This window comes from Phaenicophaeus curvirostris, chromosome 19, assembly GCF_032191515.1.
Source record: "Phaenicophaeus curvirostris isolate KB17595 chromosome 19, BPBGC_Pcur_1.0, whole genome shotgun sequence".
Lineage (NCBI taxonomy): Eukaryota > Metazoa > Chordata > Aves > Cuculiformes > Cuculidae > Phaenicophaeus > Phaenicophaeus curvirostris.
Window position 1 is genome coordinate 3,510,395 of NC_091410.1, and position 17,796 is coordinate 3,528,190.

General features: G+C 55.1%; 1 protein-coding gene across 3 annotated transcripts in view; it reads left to right on the forward strand.

Annotated features, from left to right (window-relative positions):
* The first annotated feature begins 14,082 nt into the window (after positions 1–14,082).
* Positions 14,083–17,796, forward strand: part of ARHGAP44 (Rho GTPase activating protein 44) — a 32,892-nt gene continuing 29,178 nt past the window's right edge. For all 3 annotated transcript variants that reach the window (XM_069872326.1, XM_069872329.1, XM_069872327.1), the window contains exon 1: positions 14,083–14,215. In XM_069872326.1, the coding sequence (XP_069728427.1) occupies positions 14,163–14,215 (53 nt within the window). In that variant the 5' untranslated portion in view covers positions 14,083–14,162. The remainder of the gene's footprint in view (positions 14,216–17,796) is intronic.

Below are 17,796 nucleotides of genomic sequence, written 5' to 3' on the forward strand. Positions count from 1 at the left end.
TGCTCTTCCCACGGATTTCTCAAAGTTCTTGGCTTTGGTGCCCAAGGACACAGGGAGGTGATGTAGTACCTGGGATTTTGGTGGTGGGATGAACAACCTCTCAGTGACTGACACCATGGCAGCCAAAGAATACAAAGGAATCATTCAAACAACAGGAGAAGAAAAAGCCATGGGGATTAATTTGAGCTGCAAAGTTTAAATTCAGTGCAAAATTACCTCTTCTGCAGGCAAGCTTAGGCCAAGCCCGTGGCCACCTGCCTGGACACCAAGAACGTTTCAGTGCAACACACATTGCTGCGGCAGAGTTTTGGAAAAGTTAGCATCTCTGATGCAACAAAAAAGCATTACTATATCACATGTTATTAGCAAAATAGAGAAAACAAACAAATCACCCTGGAATTTGTGGCTTCAGGTCACCAGACAAGAAGTTTAACAAGAAATAACTCCCATGGATGACGAAACCTTGCATTTGCCTTCTTGAAATGCTTGATGACACATTAATGTTCTCTTCGTAATCTCTGGAATTATCTGGAACCTGTTGTTCAGTTCTGGAGTCCTCGGCACAGGAAGGACAGGGAGCTGTTGGAGCCAGTCCAGAGGAGGCTACGGACATGATCCAAGGGCTGGAGAACCTCCCACACGAGGAGAGGCTGAGAGAGTTGGAGTTGTTCAGCCTGGGGAAGAGAAGGCTCTGGGGAGACCTTAGAGCAGCTTTTGGCACTGGAAGGGGCTCCAGGAAAGCTGGGGAGGGGATTTTGGTCAGGGAGTGCAGGGATAGGATGAGGGGGAATGGTTTTGAACTGCAAGAGAGGAGATTGAGATGAGATCTTAGGAAGAAATGTTTTGCTGTGAGCGTGGGGAGGCCCTGGCCCAGGTTGCCCAGAGCAGTGGTGGCTGCCCCATCCCTGGAGGTGTTCAAGGCCAGGTTGGATGGGGCTTGGAGCCCCTGATCCAGTGAAAGGTGTCCCTGCACAAAGAAAAGGGAAAGATAGACAAGGTCAACTGAGCTTTTAGCAGTCAAACTCCACTTGACCTGAACACAGCTCAGGAGGGAAGAGTGTGCATGGGCTTTGGCGCAGCCGCTTCAGCACTTTGCAGGGCTGGGACCTAAAGTGAGCCCAAACCTCTTCATGTGGACCCAAATACATTGGTTCTTCTTACTGCTTTTTACCTGAAGGAGAGCAGGGGTCTGCAAAGAAGCAAGCTGCTGCAAGGCTTTGAGATTGAATTTGTTGATGAGATTGAAATAGCAGGAAAGGGTAAGTTAAATCCCACACGGAACCAGCCATCTGACATGAACAGAAAAAAGGGAGAATACTTTGGCTTCTGATAATTAAAAAAATCCATTTAGAGATTGCCAAGGCCTTTGGGTTTTAATTCAAAGTCACATTTTGGGGCTAAACTCATATGAAAACAACAAGTAAAAGCAATCAGAGAGCAGAGCAGCCCTTGCCTGCCCTGCGTGATCTTGGTGCTTCTAGGACACAAGGGGAACATCTGGACGAGGTGCCTGGTCCTGGCCGTGCCTGGTCCAGAGCCAGGATGGAGTCTGGCTCCTGCCTGCCACGCTGCAGCTCTGCAAGGGGTGGGGAAAAGCATTGGATCGGACCCAGAATGCATCAGAGTGGTTGACTCAAGGAGCTGGAAGAAATGATGCTCATGGGGTATTTTTTGGTGTAGACATGTATTCGGAAAAGCTGCCAGGCGAACACGGCAGCACAGAAGGAAGAGATGACTCCAGTTAAATAAAGAAGTCAATAAACTGTCTGGGTTATTAGATCTAGGAAGATCTGCCTGAGGAAAGCATAGTGGCTGTTCATCTCTCAGTTAGCACTTCCCTGCAGTCAGTGTGAAAAACCTTGGCAAGGATCAGGACATGTCCCATGTCACAGGTTGGATTGGGAGTAGAGTCATGGCACAGCACAGCTGGGAGCAGGGTCCAGCTTGAGGCTCACAGCTTCAGAAACGCTGAGTCACCAAAGCTGGACACAGCTCTGGAGGTCATCGCCCCCAGCCTGTGGTCCAGCAGGAGGAGGCTGCTCCAGGCCGTGTCTTCTTGGGCAGCTGTTACACTGTGCGAGGTTTCAGTTGGGCTTTGCGAAGCCCACCCTCCCTCCATGCCCTCGTTGTCTCACCTTTTCACCTTATAAGCCATTTTTCAAGGCTGATGCCCAGGTCCCACCTTGCACATGAAGCAAAGGTATGCTTGGGGGTTCCCTTGATCTTGTGCTTTGCTTCAGCTCTGCTGGCTTAGACTAAGCTGCTACACTTCTGCTAAGGCAATTATTATTATCCTAATGCAATTTACCCCCATCAGCAGCCCAAAGCCTCTGGAGGTGCTCAGCTCACCCTGGGGCCTTGACCGCGCAGAACAGAGGAGGTGTAAAAATAGCTGCAAACCATTTTCATCTCCCTCCCTTTCCCCTCTGCAGGCACAGGGGTGCGACAGCCCCGGCGGCTGCTCGCTGCGCAGCCCAGGCAGCTCATGACTAAGCTGGGAATATTTTTGGTTGTTCTTAATAATGCAGCAGTACTCGCTGCATCGGAGACTGGCCGTAATTATAGGGCGAGTGTCATTTGTCATCGCTCTCCTCTCCTCTCACTGCGATGTAGCTCCAAGGCAGCGTGATGCTAAAGCCGCTTGCTCAGTCCTGGAGAGTTGTTACTGGGGTTTACTCTGGGATCTCTCAAGAAAACCCAGGTTTACATCACAGACCAACTCAGAGCTGCCCCAGTTCACGGGAGGAGGACGGTTTGATTTGTCTCAGTAATAAAAACATGGTTTGGTTGGCCCCAAGGCTTTCTCCAGCGTGAGGCAGGCAAAGTGGGGAAACACCCTGCTCACCATCGTCACCTCTCCGCTCACCTTCATCCACTCACCACCCTTGTGCCCTCGGCTGAGCCAGCTGCCGTGGTGGATGCTCGTTGGAGATGGATTGCATCACCATGTTTATAGGATCAGAGAATCATGGAATGGTTTGGCTTGGAAGGGACCTCAAAGCCCATCCAGTTCCACCCCCTGCCATGGGCAGGGACACCTCCCACTGGATCGGGTCACTCAAAGCCCCATCCAGCCTGGCTTTGGACACCTCCAGGGATGGGGCAGCCACCACTGCTCTGGGCAACCTGGGCTGGGGCCTCCACACCCTCACAGCAAAATATTTCTTCCTAAGGTCTCATCTCGTTCTCCCCTCTTTCAACAGAAAACCACTCCCCCTTGTCCTGTCCTTGCACTCCCTGATGTCAAGTCCCTCCCCAGCTCTCCTGAAGCCCCTTTCAGTACTGAAACCTGCTCTAAGGTCTCCTTGGAGCCTTCTCCAGGCTGAACAACCCCAACTCTCTCAGCATGTTGTGATTTTAGCTCCTGGGGTCAGCCTGGCCGCATGGGCACTGAACAAGATTTTAAGGTTAAGACACCCATGAGCCCAACCCTGCCCCCTTTGAGGATTCAGTGCTGGAGGAGCATTAGGTCCTTCCTTCATCCATCACCATGTCACAGTTAAACAAAACTTGGTCTGGTTTTCTATGGCTCGCACATCCCGCAAGGAGGATGAGGCTTTCTCTAGTGCCAGAGCGTTTCTTCAGGTCCTAATGTCCATGAAACAGCTGAGTGGTATCTGGGAGCCCTTTGGTGCACTGGGGATTAGTCCTGCTCCAAGCAGAGAGGCAGGCAAGTAGTTCCACCTCCCGTCTTGCCGAGTAGGAAGGCATAATTCAAGACTGAAGATAAAGCAATTCCCATTTGCTTTCAATAAATGTTGTCATCAGTTTGCTTCTGGTCTATCACAGATCTGCCCCTCTATTCCTCTCTTCTGAGACCTCACCTGGAATATTGTGTCCAGTTCTGGAGTCCTCAACATAAGAATGATGTGGAACTGTTGGAAGAGGTCCAGAGGAGGCTACAAAGATGATCCAAGGGCTGGAGCACCGCCCATACAAGGACAGCCTTGAGAGTTGGGGTTGTTCAACCTGGAGAAGAGAAGGCTGTGGGGAGACCTTAGAGCGGCTTCCAGTACCTGAAGGGGCTCCAGGAAAGCTGAGGAGGGACACTTTATAAAGGCTTGTTGTGGTAGGATGAGGGATAATGGCTTTAAATAGGAAGGGGGAAGATTTAGACCAGATATTAGGAGGAATTTCTTCACAATGAGAGTAGTGATGTCCTGGCCCAGGTTGCCCAGGGAACTGGTGGCTGCCCCGTCCCTGCAGGTGTTCAAGACCAGGTTGAATGGGGCCCAGGAATCAGTTTGCACAGGAGGCCAATGAAGTTAGATGGTGTTTGAAGTACACTGCAGGATCTATTGCTCCAAAGAGATGCACATCAAAGGCTGGCATGCCCTGAAGGTCACTCAGCCTGCGTGAGCTGAGCAAGAAGACAGCTGAAGGATCTATTAATATTTGGCCGGAGACATGTGCTGACAGAGCATGGACCTGGTCCTGCCTGTCCACCCCTGCCACCATCAAACGAGCCGGATGAATCACCAGCAGGTGGAAATCCATCCCCACCATGGGAAACGACCTCAAGTGCTGCATTTGTGATTGAACCAAAAAATGCCATATAACATTTTAATCTTTCATCCCACCCCCGTTACCCATGCTGCCGATCTGATGTGGGGTGGCCGCGGCCAGGCACGAGGAGAGGCTGTGCTGGATTTACAGCTGCACCAGGCGCTTCCTGCACAGCCTCTGCCTGCTTAATTACACAGCATTAATGTCTCCCCATAATTCCCTGGAGAGCAAGGCTGACTGCAGCAGGAAGGATCAGTTCATGCTGCTTGTGCTGGGTCTGGATTGTGCACAAAAGGCATGATTCTGTGCTCCAAATCGCTCCAGAAAAGGAGCTGGCTGCTCTCCCTGCGCCCTTGCTCCTAATGAAGCTGCATCCAATGGATGCAACTGGTCCCATTCCTGGTTCTCTGGAAGCATGACTCTCTTCTTAAACAAGATATTGTAGCTTTCCAAGGTGGGTTAGTTTGAGTTTTGCTGATGAGAACATGCCAGGAGCCCAAGTGCCATCCAGGAATGGTTGGAGAAAGCAAATCCTGTGCCATGCATATGGAAAGTCTGCTGAGCTTTACCATGCCCCCACTTTCCCTGTGAGACGAGCATCCCAGCAGGGATGTGAGTGAGTTGTTATGAAAATTGTTTAAAGGATGTGATATACATGAGATTGCTGAGGACAGCTGTGCTGCCCTGAAACCTTCCCACCCTGCTGTTCACCACTCCTGTAATGAGTAGGGAAAGGAGAAAAAAATCCCCCTCCACTTCTCCTCCACCACCTTGCAACCACGCCACATCCTTATCCAGGGCATGCTGTCGGTTTGCTCTGCATGTGTGTATCTACCACAGCTGTAAACCTCATTAAAATATGTTAATTCCAAGAAAGGAGAAAAAATAGCTCTTGGGCTCAACACGGCTGAGCGCGATGCTTGCACCTGCCCGAGCGCGACTGGGGGAGATGCAGCTCAAGAGCTGGGCTGGTGGCCTGGCACTGGCACCACGTGCCTGCGGATGGGATGATGTGCTCCTCAGGGACAGGGAGAACCTCTGTGCAGGATTCCAACTAGAAGCACAAAATCCTACCTCTGTGTTCCTGTAAAAGGTAGCAAGTCCGGGGATTGGACTCAGCACTCCCTGTCCCTTCCCTCTGGCTGGGGAGAGCAGAGTGGTGCTCAGGGTGCGCTCTGCACCCATACGATCAACCCAGCTTCAGGCTGGGGACAAGGGGCCCTGGACACCCTGTATGTCAGCCAGATTCCTTCTCCCAGGGATTTAACCCCTGGCATCTGTGTCACTGCTGGCCACAGGCAAGGCAAGGATCCCTAAGTTGTGAAAGCAGGAGAGAGCCAGGAGCCAGACCCTCCATGGGAGCCACCAGCACAGTCCCAAGCAGCAGCGTCACTCGTTATCTGTCCAAGACGGGGCAGCTCTGGTGCCATATGCGACCCAGCAGGATGCGCGCAGCCGAGCCAGGTAAGCAGATGGCAGGTGGAGCAGAGCTGCCCTTCCCCAGGCAAGCGGCTTCGGGGCCATGGCAGCAAGCCAGGTGGCCGCAGCCAAATCCAAGCAGGAGAGGGAAGCAACACTGTCGGCATCACAGTGAAGCCCTGCTGCTTGGGATTGGGTGTCCTTCATTGCTTCTTATAGAATCATAGAATGGTTTGAGTTGGAAGGGACCTTAAAGATTATCTAATACCACCCCCCCTGCCATGGGCAGGGACACTTCCACTAGATCAGGTTGCTCAAGGCCCCATCCAACCCGGCCTTGAACAGCTCCAGGGATGGGGCAGCCACCGCTGCTCTGGGCAGCCTGGGCTTCCCCACCCTCATTGTGAAGAATTTCCTCCTTATGTCTAGTTTAAATCTTACCCTCTCCATTTTAAAGCAATTTCCCTCATCCTATCAATTCATGCATTTGTAAAAAGAACCTCCCCAGCTTTCTTGTAGCCACCTTCAGGTACCAGAAGGTCGCTATATGGTCTCTTTGGAGCCTTCTCTTCTCCAGGCTGAACAACCCCAAGTCCCTCAGCCTGTCCTCGCATGGGAGGTGCTCCAGCCCTTAGTGTCCAACTGATTATTTACACTTGTATGGGAACAAATCAGCGAACTGAGAGGATGATGGTTCCTGGATTTTTTTGGGAGCAGTGCCCAGCAAAAGATGAAGGTTTGTGCTCCAGCAGCCACTTAGCAAGGGCAGAGCAGGGATTTGATGGCAGTCAGAGGACAGTGGGACCCAGGTTCACCCAGGCTGGGCTTGCCTGCTGCAGCCAGGTGCCTGCTGACCAAATGACATGAGATGGGACCTTATTATGAGCTCTCTGGCCTCCTCCTGTGCTCCCCACCTCCCTTTCCTCCTGTTTGTCTGCTGTGGAGATTGCACAGACACTGCTTCCGTCATGCCCTTCATTATCTCTGCCTGCCGGAACAGAAAACAGGGAAATATGATTAAAGCCCTTACACAGTGGAGCTTATCAGCCTGCAGAAAGGACATCAGCTTCATTGCTGCTGGGAGAGAGCATCCTTGGTGCCTGCAGGGCTGCAACAGGGCCGTCACCAACACAGAAGGGGTTGTTGGTCCTGGTATATTCACATCATGTAGCCAAAGCACGGTGTGCACCAAAGCCTGCGAAGAGGCATAGTGGGATGTGACATTTGGTTGTGATGCGTTTTGGGAGCAGATTGGGTCACGTAGCATGGATATGGGTCAGGAGGAGCCTGTGCTGGACATCAGTGTAGGGGCAACTGTGCCAGCTCTTGATTCACGTCAGGGCTCTTAACTCTCATATGGTTTTCCACTAAAATGGGTTGCCTTGATGCTAATTTGCTTTGACCCATCTGGGACAATGCTAGCTGATCTTGTAGGTTCAATAGCACTGACATGATGGAGGAGAAGTGGGAGGGACAATTCCTTCAGCATGTGTCCAAGGCAAGAGGATTAAAGCCAGAAGCAAGCGGGGGTGGTCAGATTGACGTTATGGGCACCACCGTGTTGGTGAAGACATGGAGAATCAACCCTGACGTGGTGTTCTGAAGCTGCATTTGGGCTGGGAGAAGGTGGGCACCAGTACTGCACCCTACGGGGCTTTTCCCAGAGTTGTGTCCTTGAGCTTCCAACTCTGGTGGAAGGTTGTAAACTGTCTCTCCAGCAGCGTCTCAAAATATCACATGGTGGGAACCACAGCTCTGAACTGTGCAGCTCTCTGCACCTCTTCAAAGGAAGCCAAAATTCCCTGTATCCACCCCCAGATACCCCATAAAAAGTCCCTTTTTGCAATCTTGTGGTAAAGGTGCAATTGAGAGTGGTAAAACAGACAGGAAGCACTGAAGCTGCATCCCCTGATGCCAGGGGATATGCCAGGAGCTGCCTGGCTGCAAAACATTCCTGGATCCTAAGACAGGTTGTGCCCTCTGATGCACCGAAAGCATCACAGCAGCACAAGGAGGAAAGGCACCCTTGGATGCAGCCCCACCTGCTCCATGGGCACAGTCCCAGGGGAAGACCCTGGTGGGTTACTGCAGCAGGAGCCCTGGTCCCTCATGACTATTCCCACTAGATGAGGTGCTCAGGAGCGGCTGAGCAGAGCCAGAGCTGCTGCTGGGGTTGCTCCTGGTGTGTTCCAGCCCAGCAGGGAGCTCGGTTGTCTGTCCCTCCATCACAGTGAGCCCACAGTACGCAGCCTCAGCCCTTGCATGACACTGGCTAAATCCAGTGGCAGAGCCTGCAGGAGCTCTGGAGTTTCCTCCTTGCTGCCAGCCCCAGGGCTCCTCAGCACAAAGACCCCCCAGCAGCAGCTCAGACTCCCACCAGCCACCCCTGAACCCCAAAACAGGCGTGTTCTCTCATAAGCCCTGCACCAGGGTGTCCCTGCATGGCCTGCTTGGGAACAGGGGTCGACAGACCCAAACTTTATCCCTGGGGTGCTGCAAGAACCCCCAGACTGGGAGACACGGCGCTGGCGCCGTGCAGTGCAGGGGAAGCAGCTGGGTTGTAGGAGACACCAGATCAGGCTGGATTTGAGCTGAAGCCTGGGGCTACTGTGAGTGATGCTGTTCCCATCAACATTACTCTTGCTTTGTCACCTCCAAGCAATCTCAGGGAGGTTTCAGTCACTTAAGATGCCCATTATCGCTCCTTGATGCTTAATATGAGCCGAGAGAATCCTCACTCTTCCCCAGGCAGCTCCAGGGGTGTTTTTATGGGTTTGCCCAGGAATGGCTTGATTTTGTAGGCTCTATGTGTTAAAACCCATAAAACATGCCTGGGAGCTGCTGGCTTTGAGGAGCTGTGAGAGAGGGGGTGCAGGCAGCTGCCCCCACGCTGGGATCGCGGATGCATGGTGTGGTGCTGCCTGCCAGTGTGGGGAGCAGGCACGGGTTTGGCAAGAAAATGGTAACAGGGATGAATAATATCAAACCCCCAAAAGCCTGGGAATGTCCTCAGATGGCAACAAGCAGAGGGAGGGTAACGGGGCTGTGGTGTGGCCCCTGGTGCAGCACAAGGTAGGGAACAAGCATGTGCTGCTGCCAGCAGAGCCCACCTAGGGCAGCTTTTGCTTCCTTTAATGCAAAACTTTTGCCTTTTTCCATTAGACAAGCACTGATTTAGTTTTTTCCTGGGTTTTCAGAGAGCAGGAAGGAGCATGGCTGAGGCTTGATTGTTTCTTTAAAGGAATTGGTCTCTGCTAATGCTTGCATCACTCTGGCACTGGCAGGAGAAATGCATTGCAGGAGGTTGTTTGGACTGACCGAAACAGCAGCAGCAGCATCCTATTGTCGCGACAGCGTGCCTAGAAGCTCACAGGAACTGCCAGAAAACCCCATCAGTCTTGGAAAAGGCTATAAAAATCCTGGGAGCATCTTCCTAGCCCTGTTCTGCAGACGAGAGGGCTGAGGCGCAGGACTGTGATAGAGCAGATGCTTTGCAGGGTCAAACGGTGAGCAGGAGTTTCCTGGCCCCTTTTCAGCAGAAGGAAACATGGACATATGGAAAAGGGCTGGGGGTGACATTATTTCACAGAATCACAGAATCACTAGGTTGGAAAAGACCCACAGGGTCATCAAGTCCAACCATTCCCATCAAACACTAAACCATAGAATCATAGAATCATAGAATAACCAGGTTGGAAGACACCCACTGGATCATTGAGTCCAACCATTCCTATCAAACACTAAACCATGCCCCTTAGCACCTCGTCCACCCGTGCCTTAAACACCTCCAGGGAAGGTGACTCAACCACCTCCCTGGGCAGCCTCTGCCAGTGCCCAATGACCCTTTCTGTGAAACATTTTTTCCTAATGTCCAGCCTAAACCTCCCCTGGTGGAGCTTGAGGCCATTTCCTCTTGTCCTGTCCCCTGTCACTTGGGAGAAGAGCCCAGCACCCTCCTCTCTACAACCTCCAGGGAAGGTGACTCAACCACCTCCCTGGGCAGCCTGTTCCAGTACCCAATGACTCTTTCTGTGAAAATTTTTTTCTGATATCCAGCCAAAACCTCCCCTGGCACAGCTTGAAGCCATCCTCTCTTGTCCCCTGTCACCTGGGAGAAGAGCCAACTCCCTCTCTCCACAACCTCCTTTCAGGTAGTTGTAGAGAGCAATGAGGTCTCCCCTCAGCCTCCTCTTCTCCAGGCTAAACAACCTCCCACCGAGGAGCGGTCTCACCAGTACAGAGTACAGAGGGAGAAGAACCTCCCTGGACCTGCTGGTCACGCCTTTTCTGATCCAAGCCAAGATGCCATTGGCCTTCCTGGGCACACTGCTGGCTCATGTTCAGTCGCTGTCAACCAACACCCCCAGGTCCCTCTCCTCCAGGCAGCTTTCCAGCCAGACTTCTCCTAGTCTGTAGCTGCTCAGGGTTGTTGTGCCCCAAGTGCAGGACCCGGCATTTGGCCTTGTTAAACCTCATCCCACTGGTCTCTGCCCATGGATCCAGCCTGTTCAGATCCCTTTGGAGCCTCCCGACCCTCCAGCAGATCCACACTTCCACCCAGCTTAGTGTCATCCACAAACTTGCTAAGGGTGCACTCGATGCCTTCATCCAGGTCATTGATGAAGACATTGAACAGGGCTGGACCCAGCACTGAGCCCTGGGGAACCCCACTTGTCACTGGCCTCCAGCTGGAGTTAACTCCATTTCCCACCACTCTCTGGGCCCTCCAGCCAACCAGTTTTCTCAAGCAGAATGCTGTGAGAAACTGTGTCAAAGGCTTTACTGAAGTCCAGGAAGATCCATCCACAGCCTTTCCCTCATCCAGCAGCCGAGTCACTTTGTCATAGAAGGCGATCAGGTTAGTTTGGCAAGACCTGCCTTTTGTGAACCCACGTTGACTGGGCCTGATCACCCGGTTCTCTTGCATGTGCTTCATGATAGCTCTCAAGATCACCTGTTCCATGACTTTCCCTGGCACTGAGGTCAGACTGACAGGCCTGTAGTTCCCTGGGTCCTCCCTGCGGCCCTTTTTGTAGATGGGCACAACATCAGTCTCCAGTCCAGTGGGACTTCCCCAGTCTTCCAGGACTGTTGGAAGATGATGGAAAGGGGTTTGGCCAGCACATCTGCCAGCTCCTTCAATACCCTTGGGTGGATCCCGTCTGGCCCCATAGACTTGTGGGTGTCTAGTCGGGCAAACAAGGCTCTAACCACCTCCTCTTGGATCATGGGAGCCTCATTTTGCTCCTCTAGCTCCTGGGTTTGTACACAGAGGGAACAACTTTCTTTACAATTAAAGACTGAGGCAAAGAAGGCATTAAGTACCTCAGCCTTATCCTCATCCCCTGTCACTGTTGTTCCTTCTGTGTCCCATAGGGACTGTATGGTCTCCCTAGTCCTCCTTTTATTATTTATATATTTGTAGAAAGATTTTTTGTTATCTTTCACAGACTTGGCCAATCTGATTTCTAGCTGAGCCTTAGCCCTTCTGATTTTTTCTCTACACAGTCTCACTTCCCTCCTGTAGTCCACCCAAGAGGCCTGTCCCCTCTTCCAGAGCCCATAAACATTTCTCTTCCTCTTGATATCCCTCAAGATCTCTCTGTTCAACCAAGCTGGTTTTCTCCCCTGCCAGCTTTTTTTCCGGAACATGGGGATGGCTTTCTCCTGAGCTGCTAGGATTTCCTTTTTGAAGAGCTCCCAGCCCTCATGGGCTCCCTTGCCCTTGAGTACTGTCTCCCATGAGACTTTGCCAACCAGCCTTCTGAAGATTTCAAAGTCTGCCCTCTGGAAATTTAATGCTACTGTCCTACTAACAACCCTCTTCACTTCACCTAGAACAGAAAACCCTGTCATCTCATGATCACTTTGTCCTAGGCGTCCACCTACTGCCACATCCCCCACAAGGCCTTCTCTGTTCACAAACAGCAGGTCCAGGAGGGCACCCTCCCTTGTTGGTTCATTCACCAACTGTGCGAGGAAGTTGTCTTCCACGCGCACCAGGAACCTCCTAGACCGCTTCCTTTCTGCTGTATTGTACTTCCAGCAGATATCAGGAAGATTGAAGTCTCCCACAAGAATGAGAGGCATTGATCTAGAGATTAACCCCGGCTGTTTATAGAAGAGCTCATCAGCTGCTTCTCCTTGGCTGGGTGGTCTGTAACAGACTCCCATCACAAAATCTACCTTCTGGTGGGCTCCTCTGATTTTAACCCACAGGCACTCAATCTCCTCATCACCACAATCCAGCTCAATGGATTCCAAGTCCTCCCTTACAAAGAGGGCTACCTCGCCTCCTCTCCTACCCTTCCTATCCCACCTGAAGAATTTGTACCCCACTGTAGCTGTACTCCAGTTATTTGAGTCATCCCACCACGTTTCCGTGATGGCAACAACATCATAGGCTCCTTGCCCTACGACAGCTTCCAGCTCTTCCTTCTTATTCCCCATGCTGTGCGCATTGGTGTAAATGCACTTCAGCTGAGCTGCCGATCCTTCAGCCCTCTTAGAGGGAACAGAGTTAATTCCCAATTGCCTGGTAACTGGAGTAGCTAGCTCCAGAGTGCCCATATCTCCCTTAGCACCCCAGGGTGTGTTCTCCCCCACTTTCTGTGTGGTGAGGTACTGGTGGTCCTCACCAGCACACCCTCTCCCAATCACCATTTCCCCACCTCCCGTTCCTGTCTAGCCTGGGCTCAACCCCCTCCCCCTTCACATCTAGTTTAAAGCTTAATTTATGAGCTTAGCTAGGTTTTTAGCAAGGGCTTTAGCCCCCCTAGGAGACACACGTGTCCCATCCTTAGCAACAAAGCCTGGGGGTGTGTGAGCCACCCCATGATCAAAGAAGGCGAAGCCTCTCTCCTCACACCAGGCTCAGAGCCAGGCATTAATTGAATTCTTCCTCCTGACTTCCAGCTCCTCTCTATTTAGCCTCGGGATGGAGCAGAATACTATTTGAGCCCCAGAGCCCTCCATCATTTTCCCAACGACCCTGAAGTCATTCTTGATGGTTTTGGTCTTTCTGTTTACTAGATCATCGTTACCAGGCCATTTCCTCTCATCCTATCACTTGTCACTTGGGAGAAGAGCCCAGCACCCACCTTGCTAGAACCCCCTTTCATGGAGTTGTACACAGTGATGAGGTCTCTCCTCAGCCTCCTCCAGGCTAAATGCTCCCGGGTTCCTCAGCTGCTCCTCATGAGGCTTGTGTTCCAGACCCTTCCCAGCTCCATTCCCCTTCTCTAGACGTGCTCCAACCCCTCAATGTCTTTCTCGTAGTGAGGGACCTAAAATTGAATCCAGGATTCCTAGTGCAGCCTAATGATGTCGAGGGGATGCAGGGGGGGATGCCAGGGGATCTCGGGGGGATGCTGGGGATGCTGGAGGGTGCCAGGGGCTGCTGGGGCAATGCCAAGGGGTACTGAGAGGTGCAAAGGGATGCCAGGGGCTGCTGGGGGGATGCCAGGGGCTGCTGGGGGGATGTCAGGGGAAGCTGAGGCACGCCAGAGGGATGCTAAGCTAATCCAGGGAATATTTGGGCCATGCCAAGGGATGACAAGGAGGCGTCAGGGGTGCTAGGGCGATGCCAAGGGGTGCCAGGGGATGCTTGGGGGTGTCAGAAGGTGCTGAGGCCATTGCAGAGGGTGTCAGGGATGGCAAGGGGGATGCCAGAGGGATGCTGGGGTCGTGCTGGCAGATGCTGGGTGTGTTCCAGGGGATGCTGGGGCACACCAGAGGGATACCAGGGGAACGTCGGAGGATACTGGGACCATGCTGAGGGAAGCGGGGGTGGGGGGAATGCCAGAGGATGCTGGGGTTTACCCCTATGGATGATGGGGGTGGGGGTGGGGGAGGGGGGAGCTGGGACCATTCCAAAGGATGCTGAGGGATGCTGAGGCCACGTCAAGGGATACTGAGAGGTGCAAAGGGATGCCAGGTGATGCTGAGAGGATGCCGGGGGGGTGTCAAGGGATGTCGGAGGATGCCGGGGGGTTGCCAAGGGATGTCGGAGGGTGCCGGGGGGGGCTGCCCCGGGCCAGGCCGATCGCTCCGGACTACATTTCCCATCGCCGCCGCGGCCGGGGGCGGTGCGGGCGGTGCGGGGGGCGCGGGCGGAGGCGCGGAGCCGCGCAGGGCTGCGGGCCCGGTTCGGGCTCGGCTCGGCCCGGCTCGGCTCGGCTCGGCTCGGCCCGGGCGGGCGGGGATGCGGGAGGGGCGGCCCGGCGCCCGCCGCCACCATGAAGAAGCAATTCAACCGCATGCGCCAGCTCGCCAACCAGACCGTGGGCAGGTACGGGGGGACGGGCCCTGCGGCACCCGCACCCTGCCCCATCCCTGCTCCATCCCGCACCCTGCTCCGTGCCTGCCCCATCCCTGCCCCATCCCTGCTCCATCCCTGCCCCGATCCTGCAGCCCCTCTGCATCTCGCACCCTGCCCCATCCCGCACCTTGCTCCATCCCTGCCCCATCCCTGCTCCATCCCTGCCCCGTCTCGCAGCCCCTCTGCATCCCCCACCCTGCTCCATCCCTGCCCCGATCCTGCAGCCCCTCTGCATCCCGCACCCTGCTCCATCCGTGCCCCATCCGTGCCCCATCCCTGCCCCGCACCCTGCCCTGTCTCGCAGCCCCTCTGCATCCCGCGTCCTGCCTCATCCCTGCCCCGATCCCTCATCCTGTTTGCATCCTGCCCCATCCCTCGCCCTGCCCCATCCCTCACCCTGCTCCATCCCACACCCTGCTCCATCCCGCACCCTGCCCCGATCCCGCATCCTGCCCCCATCCCGCATCCTTTCTGCCTCCTTCCCCGACCCCGGCCCCGATCCCTCATCCTGTTTGCATCCTGCTCCATCCCTCACCCTGTCCCATCCCTCACCTTGTCTCATCCCTTATCCTGCCTCATCCCGCACCCTGCCTCATCCCTCACCCTGCCCCATCCCTCACCCCACTCCATTCCTCACCCCGCTCCATCCCTCACCCCGCTCCATCCCTCACCCTGCTCCATCCCTCGCCCTGCCCCATCCCTCACCCTGCCCCATCCCACACCCTGCTCCATCCCTCATCCTGCCCGGCTCTGTTCCTCCACCTGCCCCACAGTCCCCACCACGCTCCCTGCCCCAACCCCGCACCTGCCACCTCTCTGCACTGATCCAGCACCTCACCCGCATCCCCCCATGGCCCCTGCCTGCCCCGCTGCCCCCAGCCCACACCTACCTGCCCCCTGCCTGCCCCCCAGATCTGATCCTGCCCCCCACCTACATCCCGCCTGCCCCCCTGCCCACTCCCTTCATGCTCTGCTGTCCCTGCCCCGCACCCCACACTTTGCCTGCCCTCTACCTGGGCCCCACTCGCTCCCTGCCCCCTCACAGCCCCCAACGCCGCCCGCTGCCCTGCCCGCCGCGCTGCCCATTCCCTGCCCACCTCCTTGGCTGCTCCTGCCAGCCCCACTGCTCCAGCACCAGCTCCCTGCCTGCTCCCTGCCCAGGCTTTTGCCCCTATTGCTGCCCACCCCACTGATCCTGGCTCTCTGCCTGCTTCCCTGCCTGCATCTTGCCTGTGCTCCCAGCCTTCAGCCTTCCTGCTCCCTCTGCACCCCTTGCCTGCTGCCTGCATCCTGCCTGCTCCATGCCTGCACCCTCTCCTTTTTCCCACACCCTCTCCTCTCTGCCTGCACCCTGTCCTTTTGCCCTCTCCCTCTGCCCTACACGCTCTCCCCTCTCCCTCCCGGTCTCTGCCTCCTCCCTGCCTGCAGCCCCAACCTGGTCCCTCTCCTGCCTGTTAACCCCTGCCCTTCTTCCACATCCATCCTGCCCCTGCCCGCACCCCATGCCCAAAGGGACACCCTGATTCTGTGGGGCGCCCCACTGAGCAGCTCCCCCAGCGCCCATGGGTGGCAGACAGGGTGCAGGGGGCGCATCGGGGTGCGGGTGAAGGGGAGGTGCCCGTGGGTGCCAGCACGCGGCCAGGCCCAGGGTTTGGAGGTGGCTGTTGTATAATTCCTGGAGATTTTGCAGCGGAGGGGGTGGGATTTGCTTATTTTCCCTTCTCAGCGTGCGGCACTGGCGCGCGGGCTCTGGCGTGGTGCTCAGCATCCTCTTGCGGAGCCGAGGGCTGCATCCCCCATGTCCCCTGTGGCTCTGGGGACACCTCGCTGGCTGGAGGTGACCGATGCCAGCAGCTCTTGGGCTGTGGTGCTGCCACTCAGCCCCGGCACACGGGAACAGGGCCGGGATGGGCACCGGGCGCTGGGATGGGCACCGGGCACTGGGATGGGCACCGGGCACTGGGATGGGCACCGGGCGCTGTGGCCACTGTGCGGGAACGCTTGAGTGGGGATGGTGTGCAGGAGCACGGTGTGGGAGTGTGGTGGCAGGGATGAGGTGCAAGGATGCAGTGCGGGAGCACGGTGCAGGAATCCGGTACAGGAGTGCGGCGCAGGAACAGTGAGCAGGGACATGGTGTGGGAATGTGGTGCAGGAATGATGAGCAGGGACACGTGGAAATGTGGTACAGGACCGGTTTGCAGGGACATGGTGCAGGAATGTGCAGGAATATGCAGGAATGGTGGGCAGGGACATGGTGTGGGAATATGGTGCGGGAATGGTGAGCAGGGTCGTCGTGTGGGAATGTGGTGCAGGAATGGTGAGCAGGGATGTGGTGTGGGAATGTGGTGCAGGAACGATGTGCAGGAGCACCATGCCGGGATACGGTAGCGGGCATGAGATGCAAGGATGCAGTGCTAGAACTCAGTGTGGGAATCTGATACAGGACTGTGGTGTGGGAATGCAGGGCAGGAGCACAGTGTGGGAATGTGATGGCAGGTGTGAGGTGCAAGGATGTGGTGCAGGAATCTAGTACAAGAATTCAGTGCGGGAACAGTGTGCAGGAATCCAGTACAGTGTGGGAATACAGTGTGGGAACTCTGTGGCAGGTATTCGATCCAAGAATGCTGTGTGGGAATGTGTTGCAGGGACATGATGTAGGAATCTTGTCCAGGAGCACAGTGGGGAAATGCAGTGCAGGGATGCTGTGTGGGAACAGAGTGCAGGAGCATGTGTGAGGATGTGTTGGCAGGTATGAGTATGTAGTGTGGGAATGTGGTGTGGGAATTCGGTACAGGAGTGCGGTGTGGGACTGCAGTGCAAGAATGGTGTGCGGGAGCACAGTATGGGAATGTGGTGCGGGAATGATGGTCAGGAACACAGTGTGGGTGGAAGTGTGGATCTGCTGGAGGGTCGGGAGGCTCCAAAGGGATCTAAACAGGCTGGACCGCTGGGCTGAGACTGATGGCATGAGGTTTAACAAGGCCAAATGCCGGGTCCTGCACTTGGGGCACAATAACCCTGGGCAGCTACAGACTAGGAGAAGTCTGGCTGGAAAGCTGCCTGGAGGAGAGGGACCTGGGGGTGTTGGTTGACAGCAACTGAACGTGAGCCAGCAGTGGCCCAGGTGGCCAAGAAGGCCAATGGCATCTTGGCTTGGATCAGAAACGGCGTGACCAGTAGGTCCAGGGAGGTTCTTCTCCCTCTGTACTCGGCACTGGGGAGACCGCTCCTCGAATCCTGTGTTCAGTTCTGGCCCCTCACCACAAGAAGGATGTGGAGGCTCTGGAGCGAGTCCAGAGAAGAGCAACGAAGCTGGTGAGGGGGCTGGAGAACAGGCCTTATGAGGAACGGCTGAGAGAGCTGGGGGTGTTTAGCCTGGAGAAGAGGAGGCTCAGGGGAGACCTCATTGCTCTCTACAACTACCTGAAAGGAGGTTGTGGAGAGGAGGGAGCTGGGCTCTTCTCCCAAGTGACAGGGGACAGGACGAGAGGGAATGGCCTCAAGCTCTGCCAGGGGAGGTTTAGGCTGGACATCAGAAAAAAATTTTCAC